This window comes from Rhinolophus sinicus, linkage group LG02 (assembly GCF_036562045.2).
Source record: "Rhinolophus sinicus isolate RSC01 linkage group LG02, ASM3656204v1, whole genome shotgun sequence".
Classification (NCBI taxonomy): Eukaryota; Metazoa; Chordata; class Mammalia; order Chiroptera; family Rhinolophidae; genus Rhinolophus; species Rhinolophus sinicus.
In genome coordinates this window covers 152,694,518-152,714,571 of record NC_133752.1, presented here as the reverse complement: position 1 = coordinate 152,714,571, position 20,054 = coordinate 152,694,518, and the positions used below count along the sequence as shown (strand labels likewise).

Here is a 20,054-nt window from a genome sequence, read left to right as displayed (position 1 = left end):
TCACTACGCTGAAGCAATTTAGGTTTCAGCTTTGCCTATGTTTTTCTCTCTAAAAATAAGTCTGGGCAAGAGACATATACTTAAAGAAAATTACAATAGCCTTAAAACTAAGATTAACATAGTGAGAGCAGGCCAAATTCTGTAGAGAAAATCTATAACATCATTTAATCTCCCTCAGCAGTAAATTTTATATCAGATCCTATAGTTACCGTGCAAAGTCTATCCATAAAAAAGGGATGCTAATGTACAGCAATGACATAGAAAAACAAAGAAGTTTGATATTTAAGATTCTTTAAAAAAAGAAAAGTGCTGATCTAACCACTAAGTCCTTTTAGTGCAATTTCACTTTAATAGCAAATTATCAAAGACAGGACATTTATTAATCTGTAAATCTGGGGATCTATCAACATGAGAGATCATGTTAATTCCAATCAGAAAAAAACATAACCAAACTGTATTCATAATGTTTAAAAAAAAAATGAAGTTGATTATCATTTACTTTTAAGAATAATGAATTCGTTACTTCTATCTACAAAGAGAAATTCATTGTAACCTAGCCTGGAAATTAATGCTCACTTCCTTGTTTACAAATAGTTCAGACTCAGTTGTTCTTTAGAATAGAATAAATAGCCTGAGCTCCAAGGAGGAGTCACAAAGCACTCCTCTACCATTTTTCTCAGGCCCTGCCATAAACCTTTCCTATATTGGAGACCTATGTACTAGATAAGAACAGAAGACAGGAATATTTAACTGCTCATGTAGATAAATACGTAAGAGATGCTTTATTTCCAAAGTTTCAAATTAGAAGTGTGGCTAGCAGCCAAACCACAACTTCCTCTGGGAACTGTGAATTAACTTCTCACTGTCATAGACTTCCCTTGCTACTGCTTCCAGTTACTGGCCCACAAGGTATTTTATCCCATTTCCCCTAAGGACTTCTGTACTAATGAATGGACTAAGACCACAGTGTAGATTGCTAACCACTAAGTAATTGAAAAATACACTTTTCTTCTTTTTCTTTCCCTCCCTCCCTCCCTTCTTCCCCAATTCTTTCCTCCCTCCTCTTCCCTTCCTCCAAGCTTGGCATAAAAGCAAAAAGGGCAGGGAATAACATAAGTGACTCTATGAAAGCAGTTTATGTAGGATTGAGCACAATGTACAGACCTCAGCAGAGTTCTCTGCACTAGTGTTTTTCCAAACCAAAATGTCACTAGTAAGAACTCTGGCACAAACATTAAAGTAAGAAACAAACAGAAAAAGGTAGAAAACAAAAGTAAAAAGCCACTTACTATGCGTCTTCAAGTCATAAAGCTTTGCACTTAGTAGCTCTTCTCCTATGACTTTTCTTCTGTAAATATCAAAAAAGAGGTGAAATAATTAAGAGAAAATTGTCATTTTTCTCATTTACTTTCAATTCACTACCCACCAAAATGAAACCCATTAGGCACTGAGTTTTAAATTCTAGCAAAGAAAGCATGACTAGTTGCCCCTTCCCACTCCAATGACTTACAATGGAGTGTTCACTACTAAGAAACAAAATACCATTGCAATCCCATTCTCTAGAACTGGTGGAAAGTTTCACAAAGAAAGGATGGTCAGGGTTTTACTGCTTTAGAAGGGAGGCAACACTGAATGGATACTGTCAAAGTGCTATAGAGACCAAGCATATGCAGCAAACATTAAGACTGAGAGGAATGCTAGAAACATCCAAAAGACTGCAAAAAGAAAGTAGTATACATGTTCAATAGCTGACGGACTTGGGAGAAATCACTAAGAGTCTAACTTAGTGGGCAAAAGCAAATTATCATTTTATATGTTATTTTCGTATACCATCCCCCTACCATAAATCCGTGAGAAAAAGCAGATTAGCATATGGACTATCTTAGCCGTGTTAGACCCACTGGATGACCCTGTTATAAGTCATACAGTGATGGCCACTGCACTCTTAGCAAGACCCAAGAGAACTGGGGTAATTCTGAGAAAGCACAAAAATACATGTGCATGACACTGTCACAGCCAGCGATAGAAGTTATCTTAAGAATGAAGATAGCAAAAGGTATTTCTTCATTATGCTTGGGAAAAGTACTACTATCCACTATGTAAATATAAATGCAAGAATGAAAGCTAAGATACAGTTAAAAGAAAATGTAAATAAAATTTGCTCTAATGCAGTTAACTTGGGTTTTATGGGTGGGCTCTTATAGATGTTTCATGAATCCCTTAAAATCACATACAAAGTTTTGTCTGTAAGTATGTGTTTTATGACATGTTTTTCTGGAAAGAGGAGTCTACAGCATTCTTCAGATTCTCAAAGAGGTCTATAACTTCCCAGAAGTTAAGCTCTAAAGAGCTACAGTGTTATAAATTAGCAACATGAGTCAATAACTCTCAGGGACTATTGTCAACTATTTTGGTAACTATATAAATTTACTCTCTTAAGAAATTAGTGTTCTGATGAAAGGTACTAATGAATTACAGATTTCATTATGAATTCAATATGTTGACTTAATACAACTTTTGGACAGCTCTAAATGTATTTCAGATCAAAATGGGCTTAAATTTTAAATGTACTAGCACAATTATTTTAAGTATTAATAAAAAATTAATTTCCAGTACATTACTAATTCAAATTAGTTTAAAAATATGTTAAGTACCTATTAAACTCAAGCAGTAAGCACTGCATTTCTAGGCAATTATGTTTTAAGAGCAGTTAAAGAAACAAATCCAAACACACTTTAAAAAATATTAAACACAAACATTTGTTACAGTAGGTAGCAAGTGCCAGCGAAATACAAAGAAGCAAAATGAGGACAAAAAGTGATTTCAATATAACCGTCTCATGAAGAATGGTGAGCTATATCATTGATTACTTTCTACTATTTGTCCATACAGACTAGAGCAGTGCTGTGGTCTGCACCATTGCTCATCCTTTATAGGTCTATGTACAAAAATGAGTAAGCATTCAGAAAATTCTACAGAAATTTTACACTGCTCTAACATTTTTATTTTACAAAAATTATCAATCTAAAACAGATTAGAAAAAAACTAAAACAAAACAATTCATCAAAGATAGGACTCAAATTATATTCTCAGATTTCAGCTTGTCCTTCCTTGAATTATCAAATATGTGCTTTAAAGAAGTAATTAAATACATTTTAACTCTGCATCATTTAAAAAAAAGGACTCATTTTTTTTTACTAGCTCCCTTCTGGTTCTACACATTTCATTACCACTTCTAAAGTTCATCACTAACCTCATGCAGCTTTTAGAATTTTCATGATAGCGCTGTTTCTTAAAAGAGTTTTCATTTTTCTTGTCTTTTGTTTCTCTCAACTGTCTTTTTATTTGAACCTATGAGAAAAGCAAAATCACCTATTTAGAGTGATAATCCAGCATCACAAATGATAAACTATCACTTCTTCCTTGAAAAGATAAAAAAATTAAAGAAACGAAATTGTCAATGAAAGTGTTGCCCAAACACATATGCTTATTCACTCAAGCATGCCAAATCATAAATTTAATACAAACTCTGGGGAAACAAAATAGTGAGAGACAGTCACATAAACAGATTAAGTGCTCATAACAGAGATATAAGCACAGATCTGTGTATACAGTAATGACTGAGAAGTTTACAGAAGACTTTAATGAGTAGATGATTTATGAGTTGGTCTTAAAGAATGAGTAGGAATTTGTCTAAGGAAAAAAATCTCTGAGGAAAGCACACAGAAGCCAATGCAGATGGGGAAGATTAGCAGGATATGAAGTTGATGTCAAGTATTAGGACCAGATTATAAAGGGCCTTGAATAAGAAAATAATTGTACAAGAAGGTAATGCTCGTATAGGAATCAGAGAATAAGTGAGGTTTTTAAAGCAAGTGAATGAGATGATCAAATTTGTTTTTTAGGATAACTCGGGCAGTGATATGAAGAATAAAACAGTTCAGGAGAGACTATAAAAGCCAGGAAACCAGAAGAAAGCTGTTATAATATGTAGTCTAGATCTACACTGTCTGAGAAAATAGTCACTCGCCACATGTATTGAGCAACTGAAATGTGGCTCATCTGAATTGAGATGTACTGTAAGTGTAAAATATATACAAGATTTCAAAGACTTAGAAGAACAACAAAAGTAAAATCTTTCAATAATAATTCTTTAAAAATATGACATGTTGAAATAATATATTAGATATGCTGGGTTAAATTATAAAAATTTGTTTTATCTGTATCTTTTTACTCTTTTAATGTGGCTATTAAAACATTTAAATTATAGAGTGGCTTGAGTATTATTTCTATTGGCAGAACCAGCTTAGATGAAGTATAAGGGCCTACAAAGAGTTAACAGAAGAGGAATGAAGAAGGAACAAATTTAAGACATTGAGAAGAATAGCAAAATGGGGCAAACAGAAAAAAATGGAAAACTCCCAGATGATTTTTGGATTTGTTAATGTTTAGATTCCTTTGGTATTATAGATGGAGATGCCCAACAAGTAGAAATACAAGTCTGGTCCTAAGGAAAAAGATCTAGGCTAGCCTAGGGACAGAATTTTAGAAGCCATACAAATACAGGTAGTGCTAAAAGCTACTGAAGTAGCTGAGAAGACTTAGGAGGAAAGTATACCCAGAGAACTAAAAGGAAGATCCTCTGAGTCATCCTAATGATTTAAGACAAAGTAAGGAGGGCAGGGAGATGGCAAAGATTATAAAAGATGAGATAAGTAAAACATACATACACACATATTTACATACATACCCATAAGAGAATTATGTCCTAGAAGCCAACGGAGAAAAGGTACTCAACAGCACTACATGTAGAAACCATGGGATTGGCCAGTCAGAGGATTATTCTGGCCCTTACTGAGGACAGTTTTAGTAAAACTAAATGATAGAAGTGAATGTTCAATGGGACTGGGAATTGACTGAGAAAATGGAGTAAGCAAGTGCAGATGTCTCATTCATGTTTAGTTGTAAAGGGAAAGGGCTAATAAAGTGAAAATTCAAAAGAAATAAAGACCAAAGAAAGATATTAAGAGTACATGGATAGTATCACATATAAGAAATACCTTTTAAGTTTGAAAAAATTAGATTAGCAGTGCACCAAACTTTCAATTTAAGTACAAACCCTATTAAATAAAACCCTTTTGTTCTAAGCAATGGAACAAAATTTCATAGGAAAATATCTTTGGAAACTAGCTCATGCTAATGAAATCTTTAGCAACATAATATAGTCTAGAAAAATACAGAACATGTCTTTTAGAAAAGTTATGTTTTAATTTTGATTATAATATACACATTTATATATTTTCTCCAAGATATATACTGATTTGCATAGATACCCAAAGTTACACAATTACAATAAGCAAAATCACTTTTCATGTGTCATTTTATTTGAATTGCAGTCATATCTGTACATCGAGACTCATCTGTTAAAAATATATCAAAACAAATTATAAGAACATCCAATGTTTAAACATTTGTATATTGCTTCCATATCCCTTCCTACTCGTATAGATAGCAACTAAGTTGTCATGGACTTACAGTTTGATTTTCTCATCAATGGCATCACATATGTATATACTGAATATTCTCATCTTTTGCTATATATCATTCGTGACTTGTTAGAGATACCTCAAGAAATCTTTCTCATACATTTTACTTAACTATTCTCCTTTTCTCTTTTCACCTTTTACTCATTAACTCAGGAATACATTCCTATTTCTTTTTTCTTCTGTTTTTGTAAGCCAAAAATAAATGCTTATAAATCATAATCGTGGTTCATAATAATTAACATCAACATGGTATGTTATTAGTGTGTGCATCTCATGGACCTGATTAGGATTAAACATTACAATAAAACTGTACTTTAACTCATTTTCTTTCAAGCCCCAGAATTTAAGGACAAAGAACCATTTCCATTTAATTTTATTGGCTTAATAATAATATTACAATGTTTTTTACGAAAACACACTTCAGATATTTTGGACTTAGGTGTATAGGGGTTGTGTCTTTGAATCTAAAATTCCATTTCAAACATTTTTTTCAATAGAAAAATGTATTCAAAGCACTAGCCAATTAATGTTTTTTAAATACAGATGTCCTAACATTAAAAATATTCTAAAAATTCAAATATTATATAATTAAGACTTTATGTGAAACTTCTTTTAGAGCATCAGAGATCTAACACATTTTGTGGAAAATCATAAGGTGACCACCATGAATATGTTCTCTTTAGGAGGCAAAGAAAAAAAAAGATTCAGAAGTTCTGAATCCTTGTAGAAAAGTCTGGACTTGTCATACTGGGAAGGAACGATAATCACATATTAAAACTAAAGTTAAACAATTCACAAATTTACTCAAACTGGAAATCTTTTAAAGCAAAACAGAATGAAGTTTATACTGTTCTTGTTGCAAAATAAAATATAAGCCTTACCTTAACACAACCTTCCAATGCACTGAATTTAAACACTGCCTGAAAGGGTTTTCGGTCAATAGGACATGAAGCCAGTCTCTGAAAAAATGAGTAACAAATTGTAACTTTACAAATGTTTCTTTAGAAGAGATCAAAATTAAACTATAACAAACTCATTAAGTTTTCCACTGGAACAGGAAATAGAAAAATAATTTTTTCTTCTTTCGAAGATGAAATACTTTTTTCTGTCTATATCATGCCAGAGTAATACCTTAAATTTGTTTAATTTTTTCAAATATGCATTGAGCACCAACTATATGCTAGGTAAGTGGAATACAATGATAAAGAGAGATAAGATCTCTGTTATCGAGATAATACCTATTAAGACCTGCCTGTCCAGTTGAGAACTACTGGTATAATGAAAGCAGAATTGGGCTTTAATCAACAGCTCTGTGGATCTAAAGCACTTGGGCAAATCAGCTGTAAAAGGTCCCTTACAGATTTTAATATTCGATGAAAATATTTTCTTCCAAAATTATTTTGAACAGTTAAACCAGAAATAAAAAAATTTTAGAGATAAGAAGAAAATGAAGAATTCCTCCACTCCTTCCCCCATGCCACTTAGATGCCCTTTCCACAACTAGTTTCTCATATATCTTTTTGGAGCTAGCCAATGCATATATGTACATATAGTATATTATCTTTCTAATATAAAATGTATTACAATTCATATGCTGAACTGCATTGTTTTAATTATATACCTTAGTTTGTATAAGTATTTCACAGCTGCCTCATTCTTAACAGCATAGTAGTATGCTATAATAGTTTTAATTTTATGTTTCCTTTTATGAGTTAGGGTGAGCACATTTTCATATTTTTAAGTTATTCAAAGTTGAATTTTTAAAACTATTCATACCCTCTGCCAATTTTTTTATTAGGTTGCTGGTCTTTTTCAAATTGAATTGTAGGCATTCTTTATAGAATAAGGAAAATTGTCCTTTGACCACTCTGTGATTCCAAATCAACTTCATTTTGATGTAAATATATTTCCTATACTTTCAAAATTAATGTGCAACTATAATTATTTCTTTGATATACTATTAAATATTTGTATAGGAGTAGGTTTATATTATTTAAACAATTTAAGATGGAATATGTTGCCTACTAGGGTAGAAGGGAATATTCTGTAGCCTATGAAGAAAATACTAAAAGGTGATACCTATAGGTCAATAATAATTTTAAAATAATTCAAAAACTAAAACAGAGTTTTAACAATTTAATAGTAATAATCTAAAAGACCACAAAATAATAATGGAATTTTGATAAATTATTTTATATTCCCTAGTTAAAAAAATGTTGATTTTTGCCTTTATGGACTTCAGCAGTTATCAAGATATGCTTATACAAGTATAGGTAGATCGGACTGTGTGTGGCCCTTGATCATGTAATGCATTTTCACAAAGCTCAAGAGTCACTTTGGGAGCAGCCAAAATATAAATTGAGTTACTTTTATTACTCTGCTAAAGTTTAGTAAGTAGGCCTTGATAAAATGCTTTAACCACATCTGAATTAGGAAATGTGACCTTACTATATATTAAATCGGTTCAGACTGGTATAAGCCAGCTCAGCTTACTTCCAAGTACTATGGATTTAGGATGATATTACTTTCCCTACAAAAAACTTGACTCTAAGAAGCTTTACTACAGGTAGCGACAAAGCTGTGCACATCTTTTTAATAATGCATTGCAAACAGCAATTCTAGGTCAAAGAACTCAACATCCTAACTATGTGATTGTTGTTTACCACATTAGAATTTATTGTATGTAATTTCTTAAGTCTAGAGGTTATGTTAATATATTTATTAACGCAAAAGAATATATAAAAGTAAAAACTTTCAAGTGTTTTCAAGTATTTTTATCGAAGTTTCAAAATATTTTTATTTTAAGGTAAATTTTGACAAACATTCCTAAAAAAATAAAACAACAGTAAATGTTTCCTTCAATGTCTTTTCAAAAACTATTAAGACAGATGTGTAGAGGCTCTGGATTTAAATTCTACTTTCATATCTTGTCCTTGTGTGTAACCTTGAGCGAGTTACATAGCCTCTCTGTCTCAGTGTCTTATTAGTGAAAATGGGAATAACAGAACTTATTTCCAAGGTATTTATGTGCATTAATGGAATTAATAATCTTAGAACAGTGTGTGGCATATACTATTGTATAAAGTCTTCTAAACATCGTCTAGCTTCACTATACTAACAATAAAAAAGCCTAGTATATTAACAAAAAGAGAGAGAGAGACACACACACACACATAAGTTTTCAATGACTTTTTGTTGGAATTTGCAAACTTCATGACATATGGAAATTAAAGCATATCACTTTATTATATCTATTTAATATGTAACACTTACTAAGATCCAAAGAAAGCCACTGGCTATGTTCAAGAAATTTATTCTATATCAGATGTATTGAATCTTTCAAAAACTCTGACATTACACAATCCCATTTTCTTCTTTATTAAATTTCCTCGGTTGACATCAGCTACATGGCACTCTTTCCTTTACAACAGGGGTGTCCAAACTGCGGCCCGTGGGCCAACTGCGGCCCGCAATCCATTTTTAATTGGCCCGCAGCAAATTCCAAAAATATATTTAGTTTACTTAAATAAACCAGGCAATACCTACTTCACCTCGAGTGAGTGGCCCGGCTATTTGTGTATTTTACCGCATATGGCCCTTGGTGAAAAATGTTGAAAAAAGTTTGGACACCCCGCTTTACAGTGTTCAAACTGACAGTTTTAACCTGAGCCATTCCATTTTGATTGGTTTCAAATAATGGGGTTCTGAATAAGATTTTGGTTTTGTTCTTTTTTTCCTTAAGCATAATTGCCATGGATTTGTCTAAGGTTTCACTGGAAGAAAGGGTTCCACTGCTATTACAAAAACAAAGAAAATGGAAAGAAAGAGTAGTTGCTGGAAAACCACTGCTATATATTATCATGTACTTACATTTCCCCAAAATAATCTAGTTAACATTAGAAAATAGGTTAGTAGATTTTCTTTGTCTCAGGCTCAGCCATCAGAAAAATTTCTTAAAACCAAGTTATCCTCTCCAAGTTAACAAAAGCATAGTGCAGAAAACAAGCTACCTAGAGTAGAAAAAATATCTTTGCTACAGCTACTGAGAAATGATGATATCCACTTCTGACCTTATAACAGATTAACAAAGCATTTCAAAGGGGAAACAGAAAAATTCGGTTATCCTTAATAAAGTTTTCATAGCATACTTCAATAAATTAAAACAGATTTTTAAAAATTAAGATCTTTAATTTTTTGTTAATGTATACTGTAAGAAAAGTATAAAGCTACTTTAACACATGCCAAAGTTCAAAGACATCATCATTAATAGACACTAAAACATAAATTTGCACATAATGTGATGATCAAAAGCTTTAATGGAAAAGTTTTACAAATAGAAACTAAAAAATTGTTTGTACTGGCCTCATTTAAGGCATCCCCAAGGGTATTTCACCCTTATATCCAGCAGATACTCATTCGGAAAAATCTCAAAAGACATTTTAATCTTCGTTTTCAGAGTCTGTGTCAATAAACTACTTTAGTTTTTAAGTTGTGAAGTTTTAAAAATTCACATTTGAAACTGATAGACAATTTTTAACTAATACACCTATTCTGCTTAAAAATGTGATTTTAGTTTTGGAGAAAATTATCCCAAATTTTCTGTTTTCCTTATATACAATGAAAATAAATACCTTTTGATTATTCACCATTTTGATTCCTTAGATACAACAAAAATACCCTTCATTATTCAGCTATTTAAATCAATATGGCTTTCATTTCAGTACTTTTTAAAATATCTAATTTAATTAGTTTCATAATCAAAGTAGTCCAATATTACCATTCAACTTTGTGATACAGCTACAAAATATAATAGAATATGACCACGGCTTTACAACGTAGTGTGTATGTACTTAACAACAGAGCACACATTTTACTGTGAATGCTCTGTACTAAGGTTGTATCAGTTAAGGAGGCAATTTGATAGAGAAAAAAAAAAATCTTCCTAATGATTTCAGTAAAACATACCCTAGTATTCTGAAGCGTTGTATATTCCCAGCTCAGACAAACCCATATTTAAATGTAAGAACAGGAAGCCTTCCTTATTTGGGAATTCAGCATTCTTGATTTCTAATATTTCTTGCTTCCTGTTGCTGCTCTATCCTCAATCACAAAGGCTGCCTACAGATAGACCCTCCTAGAGAGAGAGAAGCAAGTGTTAAATCTCAGTACCTATGCTTACAGGCAGGTTTGTCTGTTCACGTCTGTTCTATCTCTCCTACTAACAAATAGAGCACATTATATAAAACTGCAGTTCAAAATAAAGATTTTGATTTAGGAATGCACACCATTAGAGGTTGATACTTATTTTAAAGCTATTTACTAGGACCGATCCTTTCACATTGATGGTTCCAAGATACCTAGCCTGGACCTCTAAAGTGCTCACCTGTAGTCAGCCTACATGTTCCCTATGACATTTAACCAATTCTTTCAAGACAGTCCTTGTCAATCCATATAAGTGAAACTGTGGTTCTTTATAACAGCTTTCAGTAATGTATTCCTAAAGCACAAATGGCTGTCAGAGACAAAATTAACACCAACAGAGCATTTCTAACTACTCAAGGGAATCCTTTCATTTTTCTCAAAGATACATTACAACAGTTGGGTAGAATTAGTTTTAATCTTAATTTCTTTTGACATTTAATAGTTAAGACTTTCTTTTTCTAATATAAAAACATAAAATTCTGTAAACTGCCTGTATAAATCAGTTTGCAGATTCTGACATTTAAAACTAGGCCATACGGAAATACACATTAATTTACCCAACTGGTAAAAATAGGCTAATAAATGAAAACCTATTACATATATGCTTTAGGTAATGAGTGTTAAAAATGTGAAAATATTCTTCGTTCTACCGAAAGTTTTACCAAAGGATTAATCCACAAGGTGAAAACAATGGAGGACTTGGAAAAATTAAGACACAAATTCAAGTTCTGGAGGAGTCAGAACTAGCAACCTCTTTAACTCACTTTAAGAATGAGGACAGACAGCCCTGAATCACCTATTGCACAGGTTGTAATAAATAAATGAAATAATATATTTGACAATGCTTTATAAACATAAAGACTTTATACTTGTTCCACAAGTATGTTTAAATTATTATTCCCAGAGAACTACATAACAGAGAGGTTTGGTTTAGTTCAGGAATAAAGGAAAATGTAAATTTTAGAAAAAACTGATTGAAAAATCCAGACAGTAAAACTTTGCTGAATTACATTACTGAAAAATAGTCTAATCACCAGTATGATGTGTATATTTATACTCATTGCATAAAGGAAGATCTGTATATAAAATACATCAGTAGTTAAGATATAAGTCAATTAGTCATATTTTGGGTTTTTTTGGTATGTATTATTAATTCATACCCCTCACCTGTCTGCATTGAACATTGTTGTTTGACTTCTTCAAGAACTGTATGTCACCATAGTATGACTCTTCATTTCTAGTCTCATGAGAGAGAACATACCTCTGCCAACTGTCCAATTTTGATTTCATCAACCTTACTTTCTCAAACTGAAGCTGTCAGCAGTTGATATGAAATGGAAGACTGAGATAAAGAAGTTGAGGGAGGATAATTTGCTTATAGGAGGAAAATTAATCACATTTCAAAAATTACTTAAAAGAAAAATATTTTATATTATTTAAAAGATAAAAGAACTTCGATGGATATCAAGAACCTCCTAATTAAATATATTGCATGTCCCTGTAAATAAAAACTCTTGAACACTTCAAACATGGAATGTTTCCAAATTCTCAAACTTTAACCTTTTAAAGGCCAAAACGGTCACCACTTCTTGGCAATGTGCCAAATCATAAATCCTATTTTCTTAGTGTGTGTGGGAAGGGGTAGCTTCTTGTCTATCAAGAATCGTAATTACTATCAGCTGTCACTACTATAGCCATGCGGCAAAGTTCTCTAGCCTTTGCCTAATTATCTACAGTCATATGCTGCTTAACTTATGGGACATGTTCTGAGAAATGCGTCATTAGGCAACTGTGTCATTAGGAGATTGCGTCCTCATTTGAACGTCGTAAGTGTACTTAAACCTAGATGGTATAGCCTACTACACACCTATGCTCCATGGTATAGCCTATTGTTCCTAGGCTATAAGCTTTTTCTGTACAAAACAACAGATTAAAGCAAGCACAAGAGAAAATGATGCACTCAAGAGACCAGATACACATAAGATGTATGTGGCTGCTGCCAGTGTAACACAGTATACTGTTTTACTGCAAACTTAATAGATAAAAAGAGTACACTCTAAAATAATTATAAAAAGTGTAGTGTAGTAAATCATAAACAATAGTTGTTTATCTTATCATCATCAAGTACTACGTGCATAATTGTAAGTGATATACTTCTTTTTGACTGGCAATGCAGGTTTGTTTACACCAGCATCACCACAAACATGTGAGTAATGCGTTGTTCTATGACATTATGATGGCTGTGACTTCAAAGCAATAGGAATTTTCGGCTCCATTATAATCTGATGGGATCTCCATTGCATACTCGGTCGGTAGTTGACCGAAACATCATTATGCAGCGCAGGACTGTACTTTAAAACATGCAAGATCAGACGATCAAAGTTAAATTGATCGCAAGTTAAAAACTCTCAATGTGTGTAGACGGTTTTTGCTCCCAGTATAGGTAAAATAAATGACTTTCTGAGTAGCTGACAAACTTTAGTGTATTGGCTCTATACATATTTCATCAGTTCAAAAGCCTTCTTTTGTTTACTTTCGGACTCTCAGCTCCAATATTGATGCTTTAACAAAAATTTTAACTTTCCTTAAATGTCACTGTGTCTTTAATTCAATATTCTATTTCTACATCACCATTAGGATTTTATAAACCAACAAGCTTAGCTATTATGAGTTCCCTGAAACCAAATATAGTGACAGTGAACATGCTTGACTTCAATTTGTTCTAATGTCCTCAAGGGCAGGCAATTAGGCTACGGGCTATGAAGACCACCACAGCTTCCATTATCTTGAATCTTTTTGCCCTAGGTAAAGTGGATTCTTTGAAATACCTAGAGACTAAGTTCAGTTACTTAATCAATTTAAAGTCCTTATATGACTTTCGTTTTAAATAACCAAGGAACCAAAATTTTAGAGCTCGAAGAGATTGCAACTAACTTTGACTTTGGATATAGATACTTAAAGAGCATAAAAAATTTCAGAAATGTGTCGAAAATAAATATCGATTTCTATATACCTTTGTTTCTTACAGAGTAGAATTTCTTCAATGCCTAAAATATTAAGGTGAAAGTAAATGAGTCCTTCTTTTTGGTTCTTGATATCCATTCTGAATGATATTTCAGTGAACCTTAAATACAAATTTCAGATAGCTAAGCTCAATTTTTGAAAGACACATACGACTTGGAAGATGATCCTAAATATATTTTGTATTTTTTTTACTATGTAGATTTCCAACCACTTTAAGTCTAACTTTGATTTCTGCCTTCCTACTGGAAGAGAACATTAGTAAAATAATAAACTCTGTATCAGCTTTTAAAAAGTATTTTAATTTTAGGCTATCCCTTGAAGTATTTAGAAACAAATTATAGTTCAGAATCCTTGCCTTAAATATCAGATAAACACTGATATAGTAATTTAAATGAAAGAATATATGAGAAAGACTTAACATAGGGCTTGGCTGGTTAAGAGACTCTGAATATCCAAAGTAATCACGTGCCTTTATTTAAAAATAGGCGGGATTTGAGGAACATGAGATAAAAGAGCTTAATAACTAATAGCCATGAAAAAAAACCACTAATGAATGTGAAATCTGATTCTATTTGTCAAAGCACATATATACTTCAAAACACATCTAATTTTTATACCAATAAAAGATTCAAACTGACATTTTAGTTCAAAGCCTAAGTGACTTTGTTAACCAATATTCATTTATTATTTATAATGAACAATTTATTAGTAGATTGTGCTCTTGTTACTGCTCACTTAATGGTTTATTTAACTGATGGCTGCTTTCCCCACTAGGGACAATGACATCATTTAGAATATTATTTATTCTCGTTTCAAGATTACTTTTGTTTAAACAATACCACAATACCCCCACCCCCACCCCAATCACAATTTACAGTAGTACAACAGATAAGTACTTCTTTTAAAGGCAATTTGGCTTCAACAAAATGTTTATATCTAAAGGAGTAACACAAAAGAAAGAAAATATTACATGCAAGAAAGGTGTTGACTGCAGCAGTATGTATATTATCAAATATTTTCAACTTAAAAATATTCAACAAGAATTAAAAACATCGATAAGCTTAGCACTATCTAGTAGTTGAATATGTGCAGAGTGTACAACCTTAGTAGTTGCACTTCTAGATACATACCCTAGAGAAACCAGGAACACGTACACCATAATAAAGTTTACGGTTGTGTGAACGATGTATGTCGAGTGTAAGGAAGGATGGAGAATCATGTCTATTTTATAAGTTCTAATTTTCGTAGAGAAAAACACATACTCAGATTATGTTGCTAAACCTCACGATTACGCAGTCACTGAATACAGCCTTATGAGAAGCACTGAACTGGAGCCTTCTATCCATCCAGTAATACTGCTTTTCTACTGGACGCAAAATCTCCTCTACTTTAAAAATATTTAATCACAAAGCAAGCCAAGATGCACTAAATTCATCACGGATGAAATCTTTAGTTGGGTGGCAGAGAAAAATATGCATTCTTATTTCATTAGTCAATGTTCCTGCAAACACACAGAGTTTTATTAATTAAATAATTAAATGAAACTCAAAATACTTTTCCCCCAAATACATTTTCACCGATCCTTAGTCCCTTCTTGCCAAATACTGGTTTGGATTTTCATCTAAATAGAACTGTTTCCAAGTATACTATGATGGGTTCAATTGGTACTAATCTGTTTTTCCTCCTCCCAAATCTCAGCCATAGTCAGTATACAGGTATGCTCTCCTTTCCACACTATTAATGAAAATATAAAACACAGAACTTTGAAAACCCCAATTATGTAGTAAGTGATTAATTCCAATGTGCTTAGGGACATCAAACAATTTGAAAGCAACTAATGTTAAAAACATTTTTGAGATTTACCTCCTTTACTAATATTTACACACTGACAAATTAATATGACAATGAATTTTTATTTTACAACTCATAACAATGTGGCTTATATTAATGAATATTCAATATACCAGTACGTGATCTACTTAAGCAGGCCCAATAATACATTAAAGTCCAAAATGTCCTGTTTCTTAATAACTTACTATCTATGAAGAAATTCAGTAATATCTCTAACTCAAACTCTGAAATTAGTTCATACTAAATTAAGAAGAGAAATTAGAAAATGCAGTTCTAAATTCATTTCTGCCTCTTAAGCTATGAGACCTTGGCCAAGTTATAGAATGCAAAATCCAAAGTTCCTCATCTGTAAAATGGAAGGACACTATTACATTTGCTCTGGTTATCCCACAAGGCTGATATAAAGAAGAAATCAAATAATCTATGTAAAAGTTCTCTGAAAAATATAAAACACAAAGCAGACAGAAGGTGTTATTATTAGTAGTAATCAGATCTTATCCCAAGAGGGTCAAGTACACTGAAGATGAATTAACTGCATTTCTACCAGAAAAAATGCTTAATCTGTTATTCCTATAAGTTGTTAAGTTTTCTTAAGGCACGTATTTACATTTTTTATAAAAGAACAAAAAGCTGAATAAAAGAAAATTAGAAGGAAATACACTGACATGATTTGAATAATACAGGAAATTTACCAAAGTATGGGAACACATATTATTGTGAAATAATTTATGAAAGGCTGTGTCAACTCTTTAGAGTAGGTAGAATGAAATCATGGTAGGGAACTAAAATACAATAATATTTAATACTTATTCTCAAACTCACCTCTGCCCATTTAAGAATACAGGTCATGCAGAAGACATGATTACAGCTTTCTGGGAAACCAACTTCCTTCTCTAATAGGCAATTAAGACATATTGGACATCTGTCAGCTTCACTGTACAACAGACCAGTGGTAGTAGTAGTATCATCTTTGTTTTCTTCACCTATAAAGAAGCCATACATGCTTTCAAGTTCTCCAGACCAAATGACTTACAGTTGTGGCACTAACATGGAATAGATACTATAAAGAACCTTTCTCTACAAAGTAATTAGATCTTAGATACATTTTAACAAACATACTCCTTGAGCACAATATCCTCAACATTTACTAATTTATATTTTTTAATGGGGAAGTAAAAATAATTTTTCTTGAATTTAATTTTAAAATAATAGTCACCTGGTTCAAAAATTTACGTTAAAAAAGGTTATAGTGACAAATCTCCCATTTCTATCTACCCCATCCATTCATTTCCACCTAGTGCTTAACAACTGTAAATTTCTACTTTTTTCTTCCAAAGATGTTTTTAATGCATACACAAGAAAATCCTAATATTCTTTCAAACCTCCTTCAAACAAATGCTAGAAACACTACACACAATATGTTTGCTTTGTTTTGTTTTAATCTATTGATCACTCATTTTCAACCTTTGGCTATTATAACAATGCTGCAATAAAAAAAACTTTGTCATTTCACATTTATAATAGTATATTTATAGGATAAATTCCAAAAAATGGAATTCCTAGATCAAAATGTATGTACATTTGTAATCTGAATACATACACCAAATTATAACCCTTATGGTTTGTACTAATTTAAATACCCACCAGCAATATAATCAATATACAAAAGTATGCATTGCTGGCTCAAAAGTAAATAAAAGAAACTCACAATTCGACATACAATAAAACAAAAATAAAGAATTGGTCAGCTGAAATGTGAACAGTACACACCAACCAAATGGAAAAGCTGGAATCATCCTGGGAGCAAACGTCCATACTAGTGTTCAGATCTAGAGACTAACCCTTAGGACCAAGCCAGGTAAGGAAACTGTATCTGCGACTCCCATGTTAAGCCAAGACCCTCAAATGAGGCTAACATGGTCCCAGCCTGGGTCCAGGAAAAAACAAATACAAATCCTCTGGAGGAAAGCATCCCTAATTTAGGTCCCCAGGATTCCACAGATTCAATTTATCAAATATGAACTCATAATCAAACATTACCAAACCTAAGAAAATAAGCTGCCTTGAGTAAGAATGAGCAGAAACAAGAATTTATTTAGATTTACTTTTTATATGTATATTTTATACATTATATTTATTAATTATAAATTTACTGAGATACACACTGGCTTCAAATATCAGAATTTTCAAATACAATATAGAATGATTAAACAGTAGATTAGATCCAGAAGAAAAAAACATTGGTGAACTGGAAGAGAGATTTGAGGAAACTACCTAGACTGTAAGAGACAGACCAGTAGATGTAACCTGTGAAAGAGAGGTTATTGGGAAATGAGGTCAGAACAAAGTCTAACATACTGATTGAAGTTCAGAAGAAAAGAATAAAAGAGAGGGAATAAAGCAGTAATGACTGGGAAATAACTAAACAGACAAACAAAAATGATCCAACAGATAAAGGACACACAAGGTATGCTAAACAGGAAAAATCAAAATAACTCAAGCTTAGAAACTATGTAGCAAAATTATACAATATCAAAGATGAAAACAGGATATTAAAAGCAAAAGAGGGAAAAGACATAACATCTACAAGGGAATGAGAAAGCTGAAAAGAGGTTTCTTGACAACAAGAAAGAAAACCAAAAAAAATGGCTTAAATAATATCTTCAATGTGCTAGAAGGGAAAAACAACAACTATCAATCCCGAATTATATATCTGTATCGATCTTTGAATAGTTTTTAAGAAGATAAAATAAGTATAAAATCTTAAGAGTTTACCAACAGACTTTTCACTAAAAGGACTTAAGGTTTTTCAGGAAGAATAAAAGGAATGGGGAAGAACGAAACCCCTGCCCAAATACTATGTGTTATCAAGTACCACTTAATTTGTGGTGCTTGGGAACAAAAACCCAAAATGATGGCTAACTATAATTTATAAATCTAGAGTAGGATGATCAGAGTTAAAGTGTTTTAAGGTTCTTTTGTTGGCAGTAAAGATTAAAATATTAACTTTAGAAGCCAAGGAAAGTATCAATGTTATTTTGAAACACAAAAGACAACAACAAAAACAGAAAAAGTATGTAATTCCCAAATAAGTAGGAAGCAAAAATTTAAGAAAAAGAAAAGAGCTCAACAAACCAAAAACCTTGATAAATCGAAAATAAAACACAGGAGGAGGGAAAAACTGTGCACTTCTTATTCAGGCAGCTTATTTCAGAATTTAGGAATAAAAATAAGGAAAAACAAAAAACTCCTTGTATATTTTGCAATGTATACAAATATATAGTTTGGAAACACTAAGTTTTGCTTTCAACATACAAGCTTTATGTAAATGAAAAGTTACCTTCCATATCTTCATATTCCTGATCTCCCACACTTAGGGTATATACAGTTTTCTTCTTCATTTCTCCTTGAAAAGGGGTTTCCTATAGGATGAATTATAATAGAGACTTTTTATGTTTGCCATCTCCCAATAACATATAAAAAATAAGAATTGTAAGAAATCATTTTACACGTAGAAGAACACAGTACAAGCCAAGCCAGTAACTTTTGTGGATAATCCAATACTCTTTTATATTCCTTGTCATCAAGTACACAGTCTTAATGAAAGGAAAAGCCTTATGTAAGTATTAAGCAAGAATGGCTAAATGATAAATCGTATGGTCAGACATAAATACAATTGGAGTTTAGACACAAAAAGATCAATTTGGACTGGATTTTTCACTGAAGGTGATAGGTTATATATATGTGGAGAAGTTCAAGGCATTTAAGGAGCAATGTAGTATGAAGGGAAAAAACAGCATTTAGCTAGGCCAATAAGAATAACAGTGAGTGAAAGTATAAGGTGTGTATGTGTGTGTACTGAGGAGGGATGGGCACGGATGCCAAGACATCTGAAAGATTACAGTGAAGGATAATGAACGCAATACACAGAGCAATGTAAATCAAGTAGGGTTAAATTATAGAGGGATCTCTAACGATTGACTGAGAGGTTTAAATTCAATCTTATAGATTCCTCTGAAAAAGACTGACATGATAAAAGTGATGTAAATGAGTCTCTTAAAAGAATGAGCTGCCGGCAAAGCACAGAATGAATTCTAGTGGAGAGAGATTAGAAGCAGAGAGATGTACATAGCTAGGGTAACTGGCTGTGAAGAGAATAGAAAAGCGAAGAGCTGAAGTATCTCTGAGATTTGGTAACTAAATAAATACAGGGACGGACTCAAAGATTATTCTGGCTTAGAGGACTAGAAAAGTGGTGATTACAAGAGGGAAATGAGAAAGGAAATTAATTTGTTAGTCAAGAACAAATTTATGAGGTAAAATTGTTTTTTTAAATCAACTTTTAGAATTCTTTCTTGAATTGATGCAAGACGTGATTGCAATGACCCATTCAAATACATTTTGGAATATCTAGGCACAAGAAATCACTAA

At 32.2% G+C, this 20,054-nt stretch overlaps 1 protein-coding gene across 4 annotated transcripts in view; it reads right to left on the bottom strand.

Annotated features, from left to right (window-relative positions):
- SCAF11 (SR-related CTD associated factor 11) overlaps window positions 1–20,054 on the bottom strand; it is a 63,728-nt gene that overhangs the window by 20,217 nt on the left and 23,457 nt on the right. For 2 of the 4 annotated variants that reach the window (XM_019748406.2, XM_019748408.2), the window contains exons 2-6: window positions 18,964–19,045; window positions 16,446–16,606; window positions 6,428–6,505; window positions 3,254–3,351; window positions 1,290–1,348 (exon numbers count right to left, since the gene is read on the bottom strand). In XM_019748406.2, the coding sequence (XP_019603965.2) occupies window positions 1,290–1,348; window positions 3,254–3,351; window positions 6,428–6,505; window positions 16,446–16,606; window positions 18,964–19,024 (457 nt within the window). In that variant the 5' untranslated portion in view covers window positions 19,025–19,045. Of the gene's footprint in view, window positions 1–1,289; window positions 1,349–3,253; window positions 3,352–6,427; window positions 6,506–10,511; window positions 10,681–16,445; window positions 16,607–18,963; window positions 19,046–20,054 lie in introns of all 4 variants that reach the window. The other 2 variants (XM_074325804.1, XM_074325805.1) reach the window with 2 other exon arrangements.